The sequence below is a fragment of the Macrosteles quadrilineatus genome, unplaced genomic scaffold (genome assembly GCF_028750875.1).
Source record: "Macrosteles quadrilineatus isolate MER2022 unplaced genomic scaffold, UCM_ALF_1.0 Scaffold_2__2_contigs__length_208266976, whole genome shotgun sequence".
NCBI classification, from domain to species: Eukaryota; Metazoa; Arthropoda; class Insecta; order Hemiptera; family Cicadellidae; genus Macrosteles; species Macrosteles quadrilineatus.
In genome coordinates this window covers 18,758,484-18,781,655 of record NW_026542595.1, presented here as the reverse complement: position 1 = coordinate 18,781,655, position 23,172 = coordinate 18,758,484, and the positions used below count along the sequence as shown (strand labels likewise).

The 23,172-nt window shown below is 36.7% G+C and overlaps 1 protein-coding gene across 2 annotated transcripts in view; it reads right to left on the bottom strand.

Annotated features, from left to right (window-relative positions):
* The window catches only part of LOC128986473 (uncharacterized), a 42,738-nt gene that overhangs the window by 11,638 nt on the left and 7,928 nt on the right, over positions 1-23,172 (bottom strand). For both annotated transcript variants that reach the window (XM_054406868.1, XM_054406867.1), the window contains one exon: positions 16,277-16,509. In XM_054406868.1, the coding sequence (XP_054262843.1) occupies positions 16,277-16,501 (225 nt within the window). In that variant the 5' untranslated portion in view covers positions 16,502-16,509. The remainder of the gene's footprint in view (positions 1-16,276; positions 16,510-23,172) is intronic.

Below are 23,172 nucleotides of genomic sequence, written 5' to 3'. Positions count from 1 at the left end.
TTAAGCAAGAAAAGACTGACCGAGACAGTTCAATTGTTACTATTTATTGCCATTAAGAAAAGGTTTGTTACCTCATTTGCAGAATTCACCATACTTTCAAAAACTTATTGGAAACTCCCAATCTGTAACAGTTCAATTCTGGAAAGCAACAGCGTATAAAACAAATGTTAAACAAAAAATTTAATGAAAATCTCATGCGAGAAATAGGGCCACACCTTGAAAACGCCAACACATTTGTCCAATCTTTTAAGACCGTGACAGGAATTTTTTTGGGACAAAAGCTCCAAGGAGTCAAGTGATATTCTTATGTACATAATAAAAGACAAAGTACGTGATTTCCGCCGCTACAATGATGCTACCTATACAGATTCGCAGCTATTTTAAAAGATTAAAACGGAGAACCACCTCTGGCCAAAGTGAAGTGAAAGGTAAAACTCACACCACAGTTAAACATAGATACTTTATTAGCCAAGATCCCAAAAGTAAGTCCTCAAGCTCAAAACAACAATACAATAAAAACAAACATCAAATATGCAACATATGATAACAATTATAAAAATACCAAACAGCACATCTTCTCTTTTCTCTTTTTTTTAGTTTATTTATAAAAATCTGAATCACTGTATCTACGAGGTGGTTTTACACTTCTTTTAGGTCTGTCATTTTCATTGCTATTGTAATTATGTCCAGCATCAGTTTCAGTTCCTTGGGCTTCTTGGTATTGGTGTTCAAATCTATTTTCACCATTTTCAATAGGCCTATGCACAGCTATTATATGTCTCCTGTTCCTTCTGATCTTCCCTGCCTGTGTATTTATCAGGTAGGACCGAGGATGATTTGATTTATTCTCAACATGTCCATAACGTTTCAAATCTGGAATCTGTGCTTGTGATATAAATTAGTCATCAGTTGTTTGATATTGTGAACATTTTTATTTGTTTATCTTTGGATGATTTTTATTGATTCTTGTAGTCATGGAGAAATCAATATTTACCAGAGTTGGATTGTTCTGATGTGTAAAAAAATGTTAGTTTGTTAAAGCATTAAATATCTTAATTATTTTTTTAATTTGCATGTTGATTTAATTACAAGCTATTTCGGCATAATGTCAGGTACTGGTGTTAAGTTCTCAGACTTGATTAAGCAGTATGATGGAAGTGGTGATTTTAGTGAGTGGTTAAAGAAACTAGAATTGGTATGTAAGCTCCAAAAGGTGAAAGACTTGCAGACAGTTCTCCCCCTATTTTTGGCTGGAGGAGCATTTTCTGTATATGACGGGCTAGCAGAAAATGTAAAGAGTAACTATGAGGCTCTCACCAATGCATTGCTGCAGGCCTTTTCTGCGAACTGTTTTCAGGCTTATGCAGAATTTACAGCTAGGCGTCTACTTCCCGGTGAGTCACTAGATGTATATGCTTCTGATTTGAAGAGATTGGCAAAATTGGTGGACCCTTTTGTATCTGATGAGTGGATTAAGAGCGCAGTTGTACATGGCTTGCTAGAAGATACTCAAACCCAGTTGAAAGCTGCGTGTTCTCTTCAAAGCATGGAGTTGTCGGATGTAATGACAAGAGCTAGGAATCTGTTGGGCAGTGAGTCAAACTTTGGGGCGGTTGCACAGGCTAATGCCAAAGTTTTTAAAGTTGGTAAACAGTGGTCTAAAAAATGCTTTGTTTGTGAGAGGGAAGGCCACGTAGCACGTTCGTGTCCCCATCTAAATCGTGAGTCAAAAGTAACCTGTTACCGGTGTGGGGAGGTAGGACATTATGCCTCAAAATGTTCACAAATTCCAAAAAACGAGTGAATGGGGCTGCCTTATGTTGCGCGGGTGGCCCAATTTCTTCAGCGCAACTCCCTACATTAACAATAAGTGTGTCGGGTTTTAAATGCTGTGCCTTGCTGGACTCAGGTTGTTCAAGGAGCATTGTGTCACCTAGTTTAGTGAAATATGGAGTAGAACTGAAGCCAGTAAGTCAAAGGATTATGATAATGAATGGAGAATCAGTTGAGTGTAACATGACATGTATGTTACAAGTTTTGATAAGAGGTGTTCCGCTCAAACTGAGTTGCTTGGTTGCCAGTGTATTGCCAAGGTATCAGATGCTTCTAGGGATGGATGCAGTGACTGCAATGGGAGGTGTCACTATTGATGGAGATGGCACTATTACGTTCAGGGACGTTGATATCGGAGCGATGGCTGAGGCCAAGAAGGAGTTGTGCGTGAAGGAAACCTTGGAGAATGGCAACGATGAGATCGCTATTAATGATTGTGACTTTAATGCGAAATTTGTTGATGGAAAATGGACCGTTGAATGGAATTGGAAAGATGGCGGTAAAACACCTAAGATAAATAACCAAGTACCTTCATACTCAATTTCAAAAGAGGCAAGGGAGGCGTTTGACGCTGAAGTGCATGATTGGATAAGAGACGGTTGGCTCCAGCCTTATGACGGGGAGTTTGATGGCTTAATTCCTTTAATGGCGGTCGTGCAACATAACAAGGACAAAGTGCGACCTGTAATGGATTACAGGGAATTAAATCAGTATGTTTCAAGCCATACAGAAGAAAGTGAGGTTTGTGGGGAAAAGCTAAGGATGTGGAGAAAGCTAGGAGAACATGTGAGCACTATCGACCTTCGTAAGGCATATCTCCGAATCCATATTGCTCCTCATTTATGGAAATTCCAAGTGGTCCGATTTAAGGATAAGAATTATTGTCTAACACGACTCGGGTTTGGTCTAAATGTCGCACCGAAAATAATGAGCAAAATTGTTAATAAAGTGCTGTCAATGGACCCAATAGTCCGAAGTGCTACGGACTCTTATGTTGACGACATAGTGGTGAATGAGAACATTGTTGGCGGTGATGTAGTAAAGAAGTTGTTGGAAAAATATGGGCTGTCAGCGAAACCAGTGGAGCCACTTGATGGAAGTAGGGTTTTGGGGCTTAACGTCTCAAAAAGAGATGGCAAGTTGATGTGGACCAGAGACAACAAGATAAAAGCTTTGGATAAAATTGAGACCAAGAGGGATGTGTACTCCTTGTGTGGGCAGTTAATCGGACATTTCCCGGTGGCTGGTTGGCTTCGACCAGCATGCAGTTTTCTTAAGAGGCAATTGACAGATTTGAAATGGGACGATGTGGTGGGCAACCGAATCAAGATAATGTTAGGAGATATAATGGAAAGCGTAAAAGAAAAGGATCCTGTGTTTGGAAAATGGGCAGTGTCATCTAGTGACAAAGGAACTGTGTGGTGTGATGCTAGCAGCTTGGCGATCGGTATTTGCATTGAAATTGATGGTGAAATAGTTGAGGACGCGTCTTGGCTAAGGAAAGAAGATGATTCGGCGCATATTAACTTAGCTGAGTTAGAGGCTTTGTTGAAAGGAGTGAACTTAGCTTTGAAATGGAATTTGAAGGAGTTATACTTGGTCACAGATTCGGCCACCGTTTATGCTTGGGTAACATCCATATTAACAGGAGACCGACGTATTAAAACACATGGGATGGGTGAAGCTCTTGTAAGAAGACGGTTGGGTTTGTTAAAAGACCTCATATCAGAATGTGGCCTTAAGGTGAGGATGGATCTGGTTAAATCGCAATTTAACAAAGCAGATCGCCTGACGAGAGTTCCTAAAAAGTGGTTGGCAAGAGAGGAGGAAAAGACCAGTATTGCAATGATGGGTGAAGAAGAGGAGGAAAAGACCAGTATTGCAATGATGGGTGAAGAAGAGGATGAGGATAAACAAAAGTTGGTCAAAAGAATCCATGGTCTGCATCACTTTGGTGTTAATCGAACTCTTTTCACAGTTAGGCGTTGTTACCCAGCCGTTGAGTTTAGTAAACAGGACGTTGACTGCGTAGTCAAATCATGCAAAGAATGTTTATCTGTTGATCCATCCCCCATCAAATGGAAGCCGGGGCACTTGGATTGCGACAAGAATTGGCACAGGCTTGCGATTGATGTGACTCATTATGGGTCATATAAATTTCTTACAATTATAGATTGTGGTCCAAGTCGGTTTTGCATTTGGCGACGGATCCCAAGTGAGACTAAAGAACAGGTAGTAAAAATCTTACTTGAACTGTTTTCAGAACGAGGTCCACCCCAAGAACTATTAATGGACAATAGTGCAACATTCAGATGTGAACAAATTGAACAACTGTGTGAGGAATGGGGGGTTATCCGTCGTTTTAGGTGTGTGAACCGTCCGTCCGGCAATGGAATCGTTGAACGAAACCATAGAACGATAAAGAGAATGGCAACAAGAACCAGAAGAAGTGTTCAAGAAATGGTATATTGGTATAATCTAACACCAAAAGAAGATTTGAATGAAGAGTCGACACCAAGCTCTAGATTGTTCTGCTACAGGTGGAGGTGTAAGGGCGAACCTGTAAATTGTGACGAGCAACTAAGAACTGAGTTTTCACCTGATGAACCTGTGTTTGTCAAGCCTAAAAATTCCTTATGTACTACGAGATGGAAGCCTGGTGTGGTCTCACGGCAGCTCTCACAAACCAGCGTAGAGGTTGATGGTATGCCACACCATATTGCTGATGTTCGTCGTGCTGGTGTTGACACCACGGGGGCGTGTGCTTGTGATATAAATTAGTCATCAGCTGTTTGATATTGTGAACATTTTTATTTGTTTATCTTTGGATGATTTTTATTGATTCTTGTAGTCATGGAGAAATCAATATTTACCAGAGTTGGATTGTTCTGATGTGTAAAAAAATGTTAGTTTGTTAAAGCATTAAATATCTTAATTATTTTTTTAATTTGCATGTTGATTTAATTACAGAATCCAAACTTTGTCATTTTGATCAAGCTGTGAGAGATCTCTTACACCTTTCCTTACATCGTAGTTTCTCTTATTTCTTTCCTTGATTGAAAAATCCTTCTCTTTAAACTTTTGCAATCTTTCCCTTGTTACCTGTCTGAAGTTATTTATTGGCGGTAATGTTGATCGGAGCTTCCGTGAATAAAGTAACTCTGCAGGTGAAAGACCAGACTCTAAGGGTGTATTTCTATATTCTAACAATCCAAGATTTGGATCACTACATTTCGTTAGAATCCGCTTCGCTATGTCAACTGCTTTTTCTGCTTCTCCGTTTGATTGTGGATACCTTGGGCTTGATGTCACTATACGGAAACCATATTCTTCAGCAAAATTTTTTAAATCCTGAGAAGTAAATTGCTGACCTTCATCAGCTCTTACCACATATGGTACTCCATGTCGAGCAAATATATTTTTCAATCTAGCAACCACAGCTCCAGTAGTCAATGCATCCACATAAACCAGTTCAAGAAATCTAGAATAGTAGTCTTGCACAACTAAATACCATTTCGCATTACATTTCAAAAGGTCAATACCTAAAGACTCCCAGGGATTTTTTGGTAGTTCAGTCAACAGTAAAGGTTCTGATTTGTTACTTCTTTGCTCCAAGCAAACTGGACAATTTGTTACAAGTGTAGCAATATCTGTTGAGCAGCCAGGCCACCACACCGATTCATACACTCGCCTTCGACATTTGACAATTCCCATGTGACCTTCATGTATTTTACTCAGTATTTCCTTTCTGAACGATTTTGGAATAAACAGTCTTGTGCCTAAAAGGAGGAATCCTTTACTGATGTTTAGATCAGTCCTGTACTTCCAATACACCGAATTTTTATTCCAAAAATTGTTATTCACAATCCAGGATTTAATTCTTCCACATTCCTCATCAGTATCCTGAGCTTCTTTGATTTCCTTGAGCCTTTTGTCAGAACAAGGAATAGCATCTAAAATACTCTGAACAAACAAATCTTGTTCCAATATGTCTTCATGTTCTTCATTTGACTTAATGGGGTTTCTAGACAAAACATCTGGTACATAAAATTCCTTTCCTTTCACATATGTTACTTTATATCTAAAACAAGCCATTCTCATTCTTAACCGCTGAAGTCTTGCCGATAAACTAGCGATTTGTTTACTTCCAAGCACCTGAACTAAAGGTTTATGGTCAGTCATAAGTTCAAACTCGGTTCCTAAAACATACTGTGAAAATCTCTCACATGCCCAAGTCAGTGCCAGTGCCTCCTTTTCTATCTGAGCATAACGCATCTCTGTCGGTGATAAAGATCTCGATGCATAGGTGATTGGTTTCCACTTTCCATCCACAAATTGTTCAATCACCCCTCCTAGGCCAAATGACGAGGCATCAGCTGCAACTCTGGTTTTACGATTTTTGTTGTAAGACACCAGAACTGGATTTGAAGAAATTAGGGATTTAATTTTATCCCAAGCACTCTTTTGAACGTCAGACAAAACCCACTGATAACCTTTCTTAAGTAAAATTCGCAATGGAGCTGTAACTTCAGCCAAGTTAGGGATAAACTTCATCAAATAATTAACCATGCCAAGAAATTGCCGAAGTTCGTTAACATTATTTGGGGTTTGCATTTTCATAATGGCCTCCACTTTCTCAGGATCAGGCTTTGTCAATCCATTTTCAATCAAATGTCCTAGAAATTTAACTCTGTTCACATTAATGTTACATTTATCTTTATTAAGTGTAACATTGTGTTCTCTCAATCTTTGTAATACATTTGCTAGTGGATGGTCATGTTCTTCCTGTGTTCTACCGACCACAAGTATGTCATCTGCTTGGTTTACTACCCCATCCAGTCCATCCAAAACTTGGTATATCCTCTTCTGGTATACCTCTGGGCCAGAATTAATACCGAATGGTAACCTCTTGAAAAAGAATCGCCCAAAAGGAGTTATAAAAGTCGTAAGCTTGTAACTTTCATGATGTAAAGGAACTTGAAGAAATCCATTTGTAGCATCTAGTAATGAAAATATTTGTCCGCCTTCTAATTTACTTAGACTTTCTTCTACAGTTGGTAGTTGCCACCTTTCTCTCTGAATGCTTTTGTTGAGTTTGGTATAATCAACACATAGCCTCACTCTATCACCTGTCTTACGCGGTACAACAACAATTGGTGCACACCAGTCTGTTGGTTCTACCACTTTTCCATTTTTTTTCCATTTCGTTTTGTCATGAGAGCCGAAGCCCCCTGACTGCATACCCGGTACCTATCCTTTAGGACATACCCGGGCCCCATGATGTAGGCCGAAGCTTACGCATCAACCTTTAGCACATCATGGGCGGATGACTTAAGGTCATCAGGCTCGCCGGCTGCCGAAGCAGACCCTTCGGAAGGAGGGTTGCCCCTCAATCCTAACCAGGGATTCCGGCTGCTTGTTTAAGCGTCACTCCACCTGGGTTCCACTAGGTCGAGACCTAGAGGTCCATGGTAGAGCGCCCCGACGCATTTAGTGCAAGCAACACTCGGGACCTATCTAATCCCTGACAGGCAGAACCCGCCATCGATAGCCAGGAGGAAGGGGACCGTCAGCACGCTGACGGGGGGAACCCCAACCTCCCATTTACACCGCTGCCCGATCGAGGCCTTACCCATTGCTGGGAAACCAGAGATAACCAGAGCGATAGATCCCCAGATACCCCTGGCGGGCTCGGACCCAGCACCCGATCTACTTCGTTTGCCCGTCAGACCCAACATCACTGCCAGGCCATCAATTTTCTACCACTGGCTCAATTATTCCCTCAGAATGCAGTCGATCCAATTCTTCTTTGACTTTGTTCAATAATGGAGCGGACACTCTACGAGGGGCTGCCACAGCAAAGGGACGAGCATTTTGTGTTAGTGCAATTCTGTAGTTTTCCCCTTTCATTTCACCAATAGAACCAAAAACATCAGAAAACTGAGAAAATATTTGGTTAGAGAAAATCGAATCTATGTTGAACTGAATTAGATTTAATTTCAACATTGCATTTCTACTTAAAAGTGGAGTAGGTTGTTGCTCAATGACGTAAATATCTTCTACAATAGATTTATTTCTAAACACTAAAGTAGCAACGATCTTACCAACCACTTTCAACTTAGTTTTCCCCGGACCAAATAATATTTTACTTGTTTCGCTCGTTTCCAGTTTTAACTCCTTGCAAAGATCATATCCAATTATAGAAACATCTGCTCCAGTGTCTAACTTAAAATAAATATCATGCCCCTTAACATTAAGTTTTACTTTACAAGGATTTTGTCCTCCAACCTCTTCTATGGTCAATTCCCCTAAATAGGTTTTAGATTTTTCTAATGGTTCATTACTTTTATTAATTTCTCTCACTTCAAATCCTTTGGTACAACATCTCACATAGTGTCCCTTTATTCCACACCTGAAACATGTAGACTGATTGGCAGGACAATCATTGTTATTGTGATGCCCAACAAATCCACATTTGTTACATTTACCTTTCTTTGAAAAGCTTTGATCTTGACTTTTATTGCAAGAACTGTCCCTAAACCGATGTTTAGTGGATTGATTAATCCCCTTATTGACAAACTCAATTTCTGGTGATTCCCTCACTACGAGGGGGAACCTGTTGATTCTTTTATAAATAGTTTACACAAACTGGCAGAGCGATGTAAACTTGGGGAATTAAAAGATGAACTAATTAGAGATTTGATAGTAATTGGGGTAAATGATGATAAACTTTTTCAAAATTTACAGTTGGATGAAAAATTAATCTTAAGTACAGCAATTTTGAAAGCAAGACAAGCAGAGAGTTTAAAACAACAATACAATAAAAACAAACATCAAATATGCAACATATGATAACAATTATAAAAATACCAAACAGCACACAAAGAATTCTTATATTTTTTTATAAAATAACGTTAGACGAGTAGGTATCCGATCTAGATCCGTCATTATATCCACTTCCTTACCCTCTTCTGTTATCAACCGGATACTTTGGTTGGGATTCCTCATTAAAACAAGCCCAAAACAGAACAGAGCATAGAAATAATTTGACAATGCTCGAGTACGGGTCGGACCGGTGGTGTCAAGAGAGGAATTTTTAGCTTGCTAAGATCTAAAAAGCTCACTTTACAGTGGGTAGTTGACACATACTGTTGTACCCGCCTACATTACTTAAGAGATAACCAAAGCAGTCTAGAAGCGGATCGATATTTAAATATTGTAGATTACATAGCCTATATAATTTTTTGAAACATAATATTTTTCATATTTTTATAATACAGGGTGTTTTTAAAAGAATGCCGGGATTTTAAATAGTAATTGTTTGGATACTATTCAAGGTAACTAAACGTTCTAAACGTCGAATTAAAGCTAAAATAACTAAGTTTTGTTTCCCGTGTAGCAAGGAAGGAAACTTTGACCTTGGCATGCGTAAAACAGGTGCGGGGGATAGGCCGCTATTGTGACTCATACGCCTGACGCCAGTCGCCATAACAGAAGGCACAGATTGTAATTTGTCGTTCGCAGAGTTTATATCCATTGCTAAATTAAACTAAATTTAAATCTACTTGATGATAAAGAAACTTTAAGCTAGTTTAATGAGTTTCGTGGCACCGAAGTGTTTTCAAAAGACATTCACCTGGCCAGCTAAAAACAATCGATGACATAGTCGAAGAAATCCAACAATCTGCATTAGAAGCCCGAAAAAATCGATTGCCCGACAAAGTCTTCAGTTTAACAATTATATATATACAAACATCCTCTTTTATACTTATAGATTATTTATTATAAATCTATTTCAATGATTATGAAACAGATTTTTCCCGTTGCGAACCAAAAACTAATAGTGAGAAGAAGAACATATGTTAACTGTAAACCGTCAATGTGTAAACTATCTATGTTGTATTAAAAATGTGTATCGTTTTGGATATTGGTTTGCCTTTAATGATATAAGCTATTAGTTATTGAATTTTTATTTTAAGGATTTGGCATATGAGTAAGCCTATGATAAATAACACCATTTGAGTTTTCTGCCAGTTTTTGCCTAACTCTGTCCTGTAGAGTTTTTAAGTGGCCTACACCTTATTTATTGTCTACAAATTGGCTAAATAACTTAGGTATGGTACTTTATAAAAGCTGACAGCCTTTTTACGTTGACTTAAATTGTAAGCTTACCTTTTCCCGTCGATGGGCAGTTTGATTGTTAATAATTAACCCTTTAAACTGGAATAGGACTGTTATGTAAATTGTGAGTATTTCCATTAGTTAATAATCTTTTAGTTGACTCTTGTAAAATCATCGGAAATTATGACTGTTATTAGTTTTTAAACAAGTAATTTGTTTATGAATAACTCCTGTACTTCTTTGCAATTGCTCGATTTCGAGCAAAATGTACACTAGTTAGATTAGTTATACCAAATCAAAACTAAATTATAAGTTTCAATTATAAACTTCAAGCAACTGTATTTTAAAGAAGTAAGATTGCTGTGATACAAATATTTATTTTCATTTTAGGGTTCTGGGGGGGGGGGTTCTATCCCCCTCATCCCCCCCATAGTTACACCACTGGGCCTACTTAAAGCAACAACCTTCTGTAGGTCAGGACAACGAGTTATACAGGGTGGAACGAAGTTAGTGTTGAAAAATTTTATATGTAAGACTACTTAGTATTTGGTGACAAAAAGGCACTAATTTAGATTTCCATACCCTCACATGAGGAAATAGCAGACAAATTAATATTTTTTCAAAATATTTGTCTTTGCTGTCATCAAATGGTCATAAGTGCACTAAAAATTGTTTTTATTTAGACTTAATTGTCATTTTCAGAATCCTCATTAAATTTCCAATACTATAGTACAGACACATTGAGATGAAACATCTGTTTAAGCCTTTATTATGAAACGGAAGTTTGAATTTGTGATTTTTGAGAAAAATGCAAAAACTTGTACATAAGTTTTCTACGTTTAACTGAACTATAGAGAGTATCAAATATTACTAAAAACCTCTTCAGGTAATAACCTTGAAAATGGTGTATTATAACCTAATCATTCTTAAATTTAAAAGAGTTTCTCATGAAAAACACGGAATGGCTAAAATCGCATTACTTTAAAATAACATGTATCCTTGTGAGATTTATTATAACTAGATAACCTGTTGCTCTAAATCGAGCAAAACTGCAACTTGTAATTTGTAAACAGAAATAAAGAACGAAAACATAAACAGCTAGACCTCAATCAAAGCAACTCTAAAGTTAGTTAATGATATACAGGGTGTTTTTAAAAGAATTCCGGGATTTCAAACGGTAGTTGCTCAGGGACTATTAAAGATAATTAAACAATTTAAACGGCAAATTAAAGGGAAAAGAATACAGTTTTTTTTCTCATTCTTTCATTCAATTCGGAATTATTTAATAACATTCAGATTTTTATCAATCTTATATGAGCGTAACAATGGCAAAGTCTGTACGCTTACCCTAGTAGCACAAATATATATTAAATACATATGAATAAATATATTTAAAATCTATTTTATATATCTCAAGTGTGTATTAATGTCAATTTTATATAATATTAAAAATATATTAAATATATAAAAAATATGTTTTTGAATCTATTAAATATTAAAAAAATATGTTCCAATAATATATTTTAGTGAATAATATTTCAATAAAAATTGTATTTAATATCTCTTCCAAACATCCCATGGGGCCTAAACATAAAAACACAAAATAATAAAGATTTAGTATGAAAAACACAATTATCAGTTGAGTAAATTGATTAAATAGTTCATAAAAACTAATTTTGAAAAAATTACTGGATAAAATTTTTTCAACCCGGGTGGGTCTCGAACCTGGGTACTTCAACTTATGAGCCTCCTACCTTACCTCTGAGCTACTTGTGACTGTTGTGAGCATTAGTTTTCAAGTGGTGAAAGAGTGGCCCTCAGTTGCAATGGTTGCAACACTTGAAATATTTTTGATACTACTGTATAATATGATTCTGTTAATCTGTTTTGGCATCAAGTAGTTGAGTTGAATAGTGCTGTAGTGAATAGTGAGTAGTCTCCACGAATACAAATACAGTAAACTACAAAAATTAATAATTTAAATACTATGACAGATATTATGTAATTTATGGCATATGTAAATCAAATAATTATTTTTAGAACGTCATATACAACCGTAATTAGTTTCTTAAAAGGTCGCCAGTCACTAGCACCCTTTTCTAGCCAATCATTCGAGATTTCTATGATCACATTCATTGACACATATTGCAATTAAAAAAATAAAACCCATCAACACTTTTTTTTCGTTTGACCCAAATGTAGCTGTCGAACATGTATACTGCCTCTTAACTATATGCTATTTTTTTCTTTACGTGTATGATAGAGTGACACCATACAGAGTACGTATTATTATTAACTTAATTTTAACGCTTTCACAATAGCAATTATCATACAAAAAATGCATGTATAAATTGATAGACACTATAAAAAACAAAAAGATGCAAATTATCTATTTGCTAATTATAAAAGATTATAGGCTATATATTCTACAAATATAATATTATTTTATTAATAAAAATATCTGACGTGTTTCAAAATATATTTATAAATAATTTAAATATATAATATAGTTTCAAACATATTTTATATATATATTTAAAATATTCTTAACACCCAATTTTTTTTAAATATTTAATAGGAAAAATATACATATAAAATATGTATATTATAGATTTTATACTTGTTTTATCAATAGATATTATGAATCTATTTTATATATTCAAAACTTATATTTAATTTATATTTTGCATTGCTTTTTGGTAATATTTAAAATATATATTTGAATATATCAAACTATTATTAAAGATATATTATATATATATTTTATTCGAGGTTCTATCAAATACAACTTTAAATATATAAAATACTAGCTGACCCGGCGAACTTCGTATCGCCTAAGTTATAGGTTTCCCCTAAGACAGACCGATGGAAAGAAAGTACCGTTACGTTTAGTTTTCAAGATGATCTCGTTCGCATCACTCAATCACGTCCTGGTTGAAGTTCGTTCGCTACGCTCACTCACCTTTGGGTTGGAGCTCGTTCGCTACGCTCACTCACCTTTAGGTTGGAGCTCGTTCGCTGCGCTCACTTGCCTTCAGGTTAGCTCGTTCGCTACGCTAACTCGCCTCCAGGTTGAAGTTCGTTCGCTACGCTCACTCACCTTTGGGTTGTGAAGTCGTTCCGGAGGAGTTTGCAGACAAACACTGTGACACGAGAATTTTATATATTAGATTTATAAAATACATATTTGTGCTACTAGGGTAGGGCGATCGGCGGCTTTATCTGATGTCTTAACTGAATCGTTTTTGACACAAATACTCTGTCCTTTATAGATAACATCATAAAGTGACCAATTTGGGTTTGTTAAAACTGAAGACTTTGTCGGGCAATCGATTTTTTCGGGCTTCTAAAGCAGATTGTTGGATTTCTTCGACTATGTCATCGATTGTTTTTAGCTGGCAAGGTGAATGTCTTTTGAAAACACTTCGGTGCCACAAAACTCATTAAACTAGCTTAAAGTTTCTTTATCATCAAGTAGATTAAAATTTAGTTTAAATTAGCAATGGATGTAAACTCTGCGAACGACAGATTACAATCTGAGCTGATGGAGGTCCGCAATTTACTTCTCAGGATTTAAAAAATTTTGCTGAAGAATATGGTTTCCGTATAGTGACATCAAGCCCAAGGTATCCACAATCAAACGGAGAAGCAGAAAAAGCAGTTGACATAGCGAAGCGGATTCTAACGAAATGTAGTGATCCAAATCTTGGATTGTTAGAATATAGAAATACACCCTTAGAGTCTGGTCTTTCACCTGCAGAGTTACTTTATTCACGGAAGCTCCGATCAACATTACCGCCAATAAATAACTTCAGACAGGTAACAAGGGAAAGATTGCAAAAGTTTAAAGAGAAGGATTTTTCAATCAAGGAAAGAAATAAGAGAAACTACGATGTAAGGAAAGGTGTAAGAGATCTCTCACAGCTTGATCAAAATGACAAAGTTTGGATTCCAGATTTGAAACGTTATGGACATGTTGAGAATAAATCAAATCATCCTCGGTCCTACCTGATAAATACACAGGCAGGGAAGATCAGAAGGAACAGGAGACATATAATAGCTGTGCATAGGCCTATTGAAAATGGTGAAAATAGATTTGAACACCAATACCAAGAAGCCCAAGGAACTGAAACTGATGCTGGACATAATTACAATAGCAATGAAAATGACAGACCTAAAAGAAGTGTAAAACCACCTCGTAGATACAGTGATTCAGATTTTTATAAATAAACTAAAAAAAAGAGAAAAGAGAAGATGTGCTGTTTGGTATTTTTATAATTGTTATCATATGTTGCATATTTGATGTTTGTTTTTATTGTATTGTTGTTTTGAGCTTGAGGACTTACTTTTGGGATCTTGGCTAATAAAGTATCTATGTTTAACTGTGGTGTTAGTTTTACCTTTCACTTCACTTTGGCCAGAGGTGGTTCTCCGTTTTAATCTTTTAAAATAGCTGCGAATCTGTATAGGTAGCATCATTGTAGCGGCGGAAATCACGTACTTTGTCTTTTATTATGTACATAAGAATATCACTTGACTCCTTGGAGCTTTTGTCCCAAAAAAATTCCTGTCACAGTCTTAAAAGATTGGACAAATGTGTTGGCATTTTCAAGGTGTGGCCCTATTTCTCGCATGAGATTTTCATTAAATTTTTTGTTTAACATTTGTTTTATACGCTGTTGCTTTCCAGAATTGAACTGTTACAGATTGGGAGTTTCCAATAAGTTTTTGAAAGTATGGTGAATTCTGCAAATGAGGTAACAAACCTTTTCTTAATGGCAATAAATAGTAACAATTGAACTGTCTCGGTCAGTCTTTTCTTGCTTAAAATGTAAGCCACCATTACAACGTTCATTTGTCCGAGTTTGGATGGATAATATACTGTACTGTACTAACCCTACTTTGGAAATAATCAACCATCTGATTAAAGGTTAAGCACGGGTCAAACTAGGCTGCTCGGCAGCCGCTGGTGATTAGCGGCTGGAACCAGCACCACCAAGCAGCGGCTTTTCCACGGGTCACACTAGGCTGCTTGATAGCCGCTGGTGATCGTGATATTAATGATGTGGTCGATGTGTGAGAAGGAACAGAACAGCTGTGAGGTTTTGTAACAAATCACTGTAAGCTGCTTATTTGATGTTTTTACTTCTTTAAAGAAACGTCCCACAAGTACTGTACGTTTAGTTTAGGAATTAAAAAAAATCAATAACCTGCTTCCCTGACCACCTAAGCTCAGTAATTTCTATGCTACAAATACTACTTTAATCGCCTAGTTTAAAACTCAGTTCTTGTCGCCATTTCGTCCTTTTTTGGGTCCTCATCCAGCACTACTTAATATTGAGGATGTATGTGAAAGAGAAATAATTTTATTAAAAGATGCTTAACCGCAAGAAGAGACGTTAGTGGATCAGGCCATGGATACAAATAATTTATAAATAAAAATACTTTTTAAAAATACGTTTTTAAACGCACTAAAAAAAAGAATCAGAAACATACCAAAATGTTTTACGAATGTCACCAGTCACCACATACATTCCAGGCATTACTAGAATTAGTTAAGCCTCTAATTAAGAAATTGAAACAGTTGCTTTTGTCCTTTTGAGTTAAACCAAGTTGGAAATTATCTTTGGTCGCCACTGGCACACTTCTAGAAGTGGTCAGACTACGCTGCTCGCTGGCGTCAGCGAGTGCGAGTGGTCACGTGACCTCTATTCGCCGCTGCCTCGCTACCAAAAGTTGAACATGTCCAACTTCGCCAGCCGCTGACAAATACTCGCCGGCTGACGGTGCCAGCTGCAAATTTTGTGGTCACATCAAGCTGACAGTAGCAGCTTCTTTCAATTCGCCGCTGATGCCAGCCTAGTGTGACCCGTGCTTTAGGCCTACTAGCTCAACTTAGTATAGTGACACAGCAAAAAATGTATAAACAGATAAATAGTGAGAACAATTTATTTGATGACTTTTGTGTGTAGTAGTTAGTGTGGTGTACGGGTCCTGGTGGGAAAGCTGGAGCACAAGGCCCTTATGGCCTTGGTCCAGGAAAGACAATTTTAAGGGTTTTCAAATTGAGTCTTTTTCAAATTGGGGTGGGTTGTAAACTAAATTATTATCACTGTTCCAGTCTACTCTAGCTTCATTATTAATTATCTTTGTGTTCTTTGTATGTTTTGTGGGTTGTCATGTTGGGTTTTGTAAGCGAGAACTAAGAATTTTATTCCTGAGCCATGTCAACTTAAGTAACTGTGGGTAAACCTCCAGTTAGCCTGGAGGTAACTTACCGTTATATACGGTATGTATAATTTGTTTTTAAATATCCGTTTACCTTTGAATTGTATTCAATTTCATGTTCTCCTGGTGGCAATACTTTTACAATAAAATCAACATGAGACTCTGTTTGGTCCTCTTCTAAAATAATCTTCACGTTATGAATACAACTTGTAAAATATTGCCCTTTATTACTCAGTGGTTGGGCAACGATACTTTTCAACACTTGACAACTGAAATGATTTGACAACATGGTGTGTAACTCTTTGAGTTGAGGATTCATTTTTAAACCTGGAATAAAAATTCACATTAGCACTAAAAACTAAAAGACGGAAATTAAAGTTACATTTAGATTTAGGTTTACATAAAATCCTACGTACCCCTTTTACAGATTTAATCTAATTAATTTCACATAGTAAACACTTTTGTTACTTATTTTAGTGAATTTCCATTACAGGGAATAAGCCTTTTATTTAGCACTTAGTTGTGTGCCCGTTCTCCATACGGGAATCTTGTAGTAAGTTGAAACCTTATATTCAGAACAGGAGTTGGTTTGCATATTAGTGTGCATTTTTCCAGATATTCTGGCAAAACTATTACCATATAGGAATACATATAAACCTTCGCAAATACAATATCTGACAGTTTCAAACCAAAACGAATGATTCGCAATTAAATGTCACCCGATCGTGTTAGTCCATATTTTGTATCTAATGATTAAAAGGAATTGCTTTATAGATCTATGAGGCATAGCCCTAAGGTAGGCCTGTAATTGAAAGTTACTTTTCACACTGGTTGAAAGTAGTTAAAATACTACCTCAACCTCACTGCTGCACACTTTATTCGGGTTGAAATTTTCATTAACAAAGGTGTTCTTGTCTTTTCCACGAAACACTGAGACATAAGGACATTAATGCGTTGCCAACAGACATACACACACACAAAAACAGAATTGAATTAGAGGATTTGCTACGCTTTAACCAAAGCAAATTACAAACAAAATAATTATTTGAAAGTTTTGATAGTGTGTTTATGATAATCGTTTTTAGGCCTTATAATCAAACTGTAAAATTAGTGTAAATCCGTTGGCAAATATATAAATAAGTAAATAAATACACAGTCCACAAAAAATTTATACGTTAACAACGCCAAGCTTTAAAAATTCATAAGGGTTGCTAAAAAAAACCTTTCACTAATGTTTTATCATTTTCATAGCATAAACTAACATTTTGGAGTCCAGACAGAAAACGCAAAAACTATACAGTAAGACATCAATTAAATTTAATAAGAAATAAGATGCAGCACTAACGATACCTAACTATAGTTGTAAATAGTTATCTGTTTGTACATACAAATGATTCTTACTGCTACCACCGGTTCTAAGGAAAAGTAGTAGTACCTACCAAAAACCAACGTTTACATTTGAGAAAAGAACTATAGTACTTACGACCAATTCAAACTGTCCTTCTAATCAAACTGTATTATAGGTGTTAATCCGTTGGCAAATATGTAAATAAATAAATACACAGGCCACAAAACATGTAACGTGTAACGTTAACAATGTAAAGCTTTAACAACTCACTATGGTTTGCTCAAAAAAACTTTCACTTGATGTGGTGCAGTACCAAAGTTATTAATCTCCCTTGGTTTTAATTTTTTTTAAGTTTTCGAAAATCTAGTTTTATAAGAATATTATGTTGATGTTGAGAGTCTGTTTTATTAGTTCCGCCTATAAGTATTATTCGGTCATTTTTATCAAACTTGTTTATGAGTCTCTCTAATTGGGTTAATACATAACCAAAAGATGCTCCAGGATAATAAGTTGATGTGACGTTATGTTGTGGAAACAGTGGAGTTAGGAGCTGTACAAAGTCTCTAGCGTGGCTGTCACTTGTTACATACAGCGTGGGCTTTTTGGTTGATTGTTTGTTTGTAAGTTTACTTTTATTTTTATCTTTTAAGTTTGCTGGATCCACTGGAATAGTTTTCTTGTGCTCAATGGTAGGTTTCTGAGACGCTGTAACTTTAAATGTTTTTTTTTACATTTTTGATGGATCTTCTTTTGTCGATGTGGAGTTTGTTGCTTAAGAACAGTCTCCTTTGTATTATTTGATTTTTGTCCTGTTAGTTTATTCAAGCCTTTATCCCGGTGGTTTGTTTTAGCTATATCTGTTTCTGATTTGCCTTCGAGAATTCCATATCTATTGGATAAAGTGATAGAACTATCTCTTGTTTTTCGTTTTGGCTTGCAACATCTGTGTTTTCTGGAAGCAGAGTGAACAGCTTGCCAGGAGTTCAGATTTATTTTCCCTTTAATTCTTTCCTCTTTTTTGCCATATAGGTGCCCATTACATCTGCTATCTTCATTGTAGTTCTTGAACATTAGTTCCTTTATGAGCGCTGGATCTAGATCATTTGTATCAGAGCTTAGCCATAAGTATGACAGTACTGATCTTTTGTGTATTACATCCTTAGTGACTACTGTGGGCGAGAGTTAAGAAGTCCTCTGAGCCAGAGTGATATGCAGCAACGTTTGTATGTTGCCGCACGGTATTTGAAGGTGCTCTTTTGGTTTTAACACAGTGGATGTGAGCCCTGACTGCCGCGTGGAACATGATTAACCTGCCCGGCGCGCCTTGCCGTCGAGTAGAAAGCGCCTGCATTTTTAGAGTAGGCCATGGCTCAGAGGACTTCTTAACTCTCGTCTACAGTATGTTGGACATTGCGTCTTCTTTAAAGTTGTTATCCAGAAGAACAGAAGTAATAATCCAATCTACCATCAGGAGCATATAAATTCCACAGTCATAAGAGTTCTTTTGCTGGGGAGAGTCTAACACTTTAAACATAGGTTTGTTTAGGCTCAAACTTTGTGATAGTTTAGTAACGGCCATGCTATCACTCATTCGATTAGGTGTAGAACAGAATGGTACAAATCCCATTTCCGTAAAAATTACTTTTCAAAAGTTATTGTAACTTAAATGTTATTTTCCCATAAAAAATCCCATAAAATCACAAAAAATTGGATTTTGGAAAAAATCCCGGTTTTGATTAAAATTAATGTGTTATGGTCCTTATAATTCTAAACAAAATAATGCAACTCCCATTTCTGTAACAATTACGGCTCAAAAGTTATTGCAACTTTTGTGATTTTTTCCTACAAAATTATCATAGTTACTATAGGTTGGCCGCTTAGAAAGGGTCCTCCTCATAGCATTGGTGCGAGAGAGAGATACCGAGCTGTGGGAGTGAGACAGACTATGGCTTTTCGCCCACTCCGCTGCCGCCCCACCCCCAACCTTCCTTAAATATTAACAGCAATTAAATTATACAGCTGATCAAAATTTAAACAATTACGTTCTTTCTTCTACCAGAAAAATAGGTCCTGCAAAAAATATTGTATAGCCTAAATCGCATCAATATTTGAGCATCATGAAATGTTATTATATCATTGTGTAAGCAGTTCCAACACAGGATTCCAACTCCCACGACACCGAAGCAGGGCCAAGTCGGTGTCGTGCCGGTGTCGTGTCGTGCAGTGTGAAAACGGCCATTGGCGGAGAGGGGGAATATACCCTCCCTCGCCATTACCTCCCCTACATGCGCTAAACATTTTGTGCAGGTCGTTTTCTAAGCGGCCGACCTTTACCACCGCTTACCCATGGTTGTTGACAAGCTTATGGGAGAAAGTATGTGTCAGATTTCTGATACCGTTTATTACATGAATTTATTACTGACATTAGTAGGCCTATCTATTTTCACATATTGAGTGAGTAAATGAGCTTCAAATAAATTTTGAATATACTATATGTTCTCAAAAAATGCCTCTGTACGTTGTCAGCTGTTGACTCTCGAGTTCACCGGGTGTTGAGTTAGTGGGGTTTTACTGAACAGGTTTTTAGGATCAAAAGTATTATAAGCATAAGCAGGTCATGTTGACCATGCAGAGATAATAATAATAACAGTCAATCATAATATTTTGAATTAAGTTGTACAGCCATAATTAAACTAGTTTTAGATACAATATTAAGTTTTATTTTATTAAATTGCTAAAAATTAAAAAAAAATGTGTAACCTATAAAAAGGCTGCTTTGGCCTTTTTAGTAAACAAGTAATTAGTAAAACAATTAAATTGTTATAAGTTTATGAGACCACTAATTGTATACAATTTTAATCATTCTACTCTAAATTCAACGCTGATTTCGAAAATGACGTTCTTTTTCTGCGAAAAACGACCAAAACAACCAAAAATGTTTTTTTACCACAACACGTCATGTTGGTACTCAAATTAACCGGAATATTCAGCAGATGATAAATAATAAAGATTTTTTTTTGATCCAACGTAAGCGAGATTTCCAAAAATGTGCGATGCTATTTTGGATTTTTGCTCCAACTTTTGTTTGTCTGTGTTAAAATACCAGTTTTTTTTATATAGAGGGCAAGGCTTTAAGTAACCATGGGATTGCAGCACAGCTAGAACAGCTTATTGTGCACCCTCATTCACAGGTCCTCATTCTTTGTCAAATCCCAGGTCCTTTGTGAACCTTGAGATCCTTTTGACTATGGTGACCCGTTCTTCCCTTTGATCTCCAGTCGATAGGCCAAGGGATCTCATGCACAGACCTTGTAGGGCTGGGCACATATCACGTGGAATGCTGTCTCCTCCTCCTCTCCATATTTCCTACATAAGAGGCTTTCAACTTGAATTCCCATCATGTGTAAATGTCCACGGAATACCCAATGGCCGCTTATAAAGCCAACCACCTTCCGCAGGGTCTTCCTATTCAGCCCAAAAAATATACTTTGAGCCATCCGTATACCAGGTGATCCTCCTTTTTATGTATTCAGGTTCACCCTTATCCCAGGCATCCCTGTCAACAATGTTGACATTGTATGGTTTTTCTAGATCTGTGATCTTCACCATCCTGTCTGGTAGCATTTCCAAGGAGTTCATTTGCACCTTGTCTACAATTCTTGTGTGCTCACTGGAGGCATTATACTTCCAGTTGCCACTGCAAGCCATTCTGTAGGCTGCCATCCTTGCCTCTCCTTTCACAATGATGTCGAGAGGTGGCAGGTTTAGCACTACTTCCAGGGCTGCAGTTGGAGTGCCTCTCATGGCTCCTGTGACGCTAAGGCATGCCACTCGCTGGATCTTTTGTAGTCTCTTTACAGCGGTAGTTTGCATTACCTTGGTCCACCAGACCACCGAGCCATACACCATCATCGGTCTTGCAACCCTAGTGTATAGCCAGTTGGTCATTTGTGGACTTAGACCCCAGGTCTTCCCAATAGCCCGCCTCATCATCATAAGTGTGGTCTGAGAGCATTGCGTTATATGTGCAAAATGGCTGTTCCAGGTGAGCTTGTCGTCCAGCCTTATTCCTAGGTACTTGAACTCCCTCTTAACCTGGATCTGATTACCGAAGACAGTTGGTACTCTAGCGATATCAACATTTCTCTTCCTTGTAAATGGTACCATTACAGTCTTCATTGGATTGACCCTCAGACCTTCCTGGTTACACCACCTCTCCACTATGGAATGGTAAAATACCAGCTGACCAGCTGGTCATTATTTTATTATAATTGTTTATACTAAGTATAACCTAACCTAAACTAACCTAACCAACCAACCAAATCTTACCTAACCATGGTATTTACTCAGGGGAGGTATAGAAGAGGCTACGATGACAGCTGAGGGCTTCTTATTAGCTGAGGGAACGCCATCACCGTAACAAAACGGTCAGTAGCCATCGGCCTCGGTGGTCTAATGGTTAGCGTACTGGGCTGATACACTGTAGGTCCCGGGTTCGAATCCCGCTGGTAGCATTAACTTTTTGTCCAAGATTTTTTATTTTCAGCAAGTTTGGTTGGTTTGGTTTGGTTATTACAGTTTAATTCTATTATTAAGATATTATAAAATTTTAATTGAGCAATTTATAGTTTTATTTAATAAACAGAATTATTTTTCCGATTATTGAACTTTTGTTATATTATTTCTTTATCAGCAAGTTTGGTTAGTTCGGTTAGGTTATGATAGTTTAATTTTATAATTAAAAAATAATAAAATTGAATTTGAGGCATTTATAATTTTATTTTATGAACAGAACTATTTTTGCGATTAGTAAACCTTCATTGCCAAAGTGCTCTCTACTACAGCGCTGTTCACGGAGGAATTTTGAACTAAATGCCTCATTTGTACCTCCCCTAAGTCAGACCCCCTAACCATCCTTAACCAACCAAACCTAACCAACCTAACCTAATAAACCTAACTAGCCTAACCTACCTAACCTAACCTAACCAACCAAACCTAACCTAACTAACAAAACCTAACCAACCTAACCTTTCAAGCAACCTGGCAGTGCTACAACAACCAATAAATAGGTTGGTACTGAAAGATTTCCCAATTCCAAGCAAATATTTCATACTACGGTAACTTAATTCTCCCGACTAAGTTAATTACCCAATATTTCCCTTTAAATTACCTTTTTACACATTGAATTACCCTTTGACCCGCCTAATTTCCGATGATAAACCACGTTAGATGTCTCCCCCACCCAAAACCCCGAATTTCCACCCGTCCCCTAATTTAGTGAGTTCTATGGGGTTAATTGCCATAGATGATATCAGATTAGTAGTAGAGTGAAAATTTAAAAATGTACGTTTTCAGGAAAAGCACTTTTAAAATTTTGTGTTCTGTTTTTTGAAACTTTTTTTATTTTTTTATTTCATTGACATTTGAAGTTTCATAAAATGTCCATGGTAACGCAGTATCTTTGGTGATTTTTTATTAATAGAGCATCTTTGGTGGAAAAACACAATTTTTTGTCACGACCATCACGGACATAAAACTGAATAGGTATTAAAAATTGTTAATATTATTTTTATAACTATGTTTTGCTATAAATTAATTTACTTTTATGGCCATTATACAATAAACAGCTCACTAAGCTTTTA